Source organism: Cystoisospora suis (assembly GCF_002600585.1).
Source record: "Cystoisospora suis strain Wien I chromosome Unknown contig_10362, whole genome shotgun sequence".
In the NCBI taxonomy this organism is placed as follows: domain Eukaryota; phylum Apicomplexa; class Conoidasida; order Eucoccidiorida; family Sarcocystidae; genus Cystoisospora; species Cystoisospora suis.
Genome location: NW_027163135.1, coordinates 1 through 3,007, shown reverse-complemented (window position 1 = coordinate 3,007; position 3,007 = coordinate 1). Strand labels below are relative to the sequence as shown.

The window sequence follows — 3,007 nt, the reverse complement described above, 5'->3', positions numbered from 1 at the left end:
CTCTTTCTCTCTTCTCTCTTTCCTATTTTGAGTACTTACGTCTTCTCTCGCGAATTCTCTTCGTCTTCGTTTTCTTTCTTTCGTCTAAACTCCAGCCACAGCCCTTTCTTTTCCTCTTCTCTTCGGAATGTCTTCTCTCTCTCTTTTTCTTTTCCTTTCTTTTCTTTTTTTTCCTTTCTGATTCGAGCTGTCTTTCCTCTTTCTCTTCTGTCTTTACCTCCTCCTCACGCAAGAGAGAGAGAAAGAGAAAGAATCTCCTTTCTTCTGTCTTTCCTTTCTTTTCTGTTCTCTTCCATTCTTCTTCTTCTCGTGTTTCTTTCTTCATCCTTTCTTTCTCTTCCACCTTTCTTTCTTTCTTTCTTTTTCAAGACTTGAAGGATCAGAAGGAAGAAGTGGATAAGATCCTACAGCTCATGCACTCGCAGTACCAACACCTGCAAACGACCTACAGACGTAAGAAACACAAGATAAGAGAAAGAGTGAGGAAGAAAGAGAGAAAGAAAGAAAGGAAAAGTGAGAGAGAAAGAAAGAAAGAAAGAGACAGATGCGAGAAGAGAATGACGAAGCGCAAGGAGGAGGACAAGAAGAAGAAGATGCGGAGGCTGAAGTCTTTCATTCTCTTCTTTGATCTTTCTTCTCCTCACTTTAGTTATGTCTTTGAAGTCACTTAGGGAGAGTGCTGAGTCTTTCTCTTGTCTCTTCATCTCCTTCTTTCATTCTTTCTTTCTTCTTGTCGCCTCTATTGTTTTGCTTTCTGTATAGAAACCCTCCAGGAGATCGAAGCCAAAATGATACATGAACGAGCCGCCTTATGTGTAAGAAGAACAAGAAGAAAGACAGTAACGACTAAGATGACAGAGAGACAGCTAAATAGGCAGATCAGAGATAGATAGATAGATTGAAGATAGGTGTACACCTGCAGCATATATGTGTGTGTGTGTGTTTTTTCTTTTTTTTGTCAGCAGAAGAATAAGGAGGAACTTGACGCTCTCTTCGAAAAAAGACAAAATATGGTACCTAGAAAGAAAGACAAAGAAAAAGAAAGAGAAGAGATAGATAGATTAAAGATAGATAGATTAATGATAGATAGGTTTCGTAGAAAGATTTGTTCCAGCAGATCCTCTGCCCCATTGTATTACTTTATGCCAATCTCTTCTTAAGGTCCCTACTATAAACTCCTTCATCCCTTTCATAGAGAAAGAACGGTAGAGAGAGATAGAGAGGGAAAGAAAGGAAGAAACAGAATAGGAAAAGAGAGAGAGAACGTTGTATATATAGATGAATGTGCGCACATTTCGATTAAGAGAGTTAGGCACAAAGATAGAGAGAAGGATATCTATGGACAGGTATCAAAGTTCTTCTTTTCTTTCTTTCTGTCTTTTACAGCAACTAGCATGTAGCTTTCTCTTTCTTTCTACTTCTGTGTCTTCTTTTCATCCGTCTTCGCACTCTCGTCCCTGGCTCCTCTTTACGAGAGCACTTCCTCTGATACCCTAGATGTCTCTTTATCTACATATCTATAAACTGGCTCTATGCACACCCTTTTCAATTCTCTTTCTCTTATCTTATATCTCCTCTTTCCTTTCTCCTCTCTCTCTATATATATATACATGATCCTTGCCTGTATCTGTATTGTCTTGCTGTGTCTTTCTTTCATATCTTTCACAGCTTTCGTTTCTTTCTCTCTCTCTCTATGTATGCATGCATCTATCTGTTTGTGTCTGTCTCTCGGTCTGTCTGTCTCTTTATCTCTCGTTCTCACCCTTTCTTTCTTTCTTTCTCGCCTTTTCTTTCTTTGGGTTGTGTAGGAGGAGCACGAGATTGTCGATGCCCGGCAGAGGCGCCTGGAGACTTTTTCAGATGCCCTCGAAGCACAGAGAGAAAAAGACGAAATAGACTACCAAGCCAGAAAACTCAAATACGAACAAAATATACAAGTAACCAAAAAGAAAGAAAGAAAGAAAGAGATAGGAAGAAAAGAAAGAAAGAGGGTCTCAGAGTTAATCAGTTGAAGAAAGAGAGAGATAAATAGATATGTTTCTTATCGAAATGCCAAGATCGGCACTAGTCAGGCAGGCAGACAGACACCGATACCTCTAGATCTGTGAGTTTGTCCACACAAATCTAGAGATATCTAAACACGTTCTTCTTCTCTTTCTTTTGTCCTTTCCCTCTCCTTTTCTCTTTTCTTTCTCTCTTTCTTTTTTCTTTCCTTCTTTCTCCTTTTTTCTTTTGTTTCTCTTGTTGTTCATATGTGTATTTTCTGTTTAGGACCTTGAGAAGCATTTGGACCGCATGGTGGCGGCGTATCAGCTGAATAAGGAGAAGCTCGAATACAACGTCCAAGTGTTAACAGAGAGAAACAAAGAGAACCAGGCCCTAGTGCTTTCGCATAAGAATCGATTGAACAAGAATCGAGAGACTCTCTCCGGAATTGTCGAGAAATTCAACTCTCTCAACCATAAATACACGTAGGCAAGAAGTCCCCTCCATCGACTAGGCAAAAGAAAGAAGATTGCAAGGGGCAGATAGAAAGAGAGAAAGGCAGAGAGAGAAACAGAGAAAGAAAGAGAAAGAGGGAAAGGGGGAGAGGAAGAAAGACAAAGAAAGCTAGGGAGAAGAAATGGTACACAGTCTGTCTCGAAAAAGAGACATCTCGTTCTTTTTTTCTTGATATTGAATTTAGATAGATCTCCTATAGACATGTAGGTTCAAGAGTCTAGATAGACAAAGCGCATGTTCTCCATACACCGAGAAAGATGTGTACAGAGGATGGGCATCTACTTACTGATAAGCGACAAACCTCCCCTATCTCTGTAGAGAATCGCTCAAAACACTCACGAGGTAACAAGCCGAAGACACGAAGAAGACTCTACCTTCTATCATCTAAGAAAACTTAGGCATCTAGATAGATTAAAGATAGATACCGTAGAGATAGATAGATAGATAGCTAGATAGATAGATTGAAGATAGACAGATAGATAGATACATATAGATAGATTAAAGA

General features: G+C 39.4%; 1 protein-coding gene across 1 annotated transcript; it reads left to right on the top strand.

Moving 5' to 3' along the window:
- Positions 1-369: 369 nt before the first annotated feature.
- CSUI_011245 (nbp2b protein) lies at positions 370-2,469 on the top strand (the record flags this gene model as incomplete). Its single annotated transcript, XM_068071346.1, has 5 exons — positions 370-453; positions 763-815; positions 963-1,013; positions 1,809-1,937; positions 2,272-2,469. Coding segments are annotated over exons 1-5 (471 nt in total), but the record flags the coding sequence as incomplete, so codon positions are not given.
- Between the last annotated feature and the right edge of the window lie 538 nt (positions 2,470-3,007).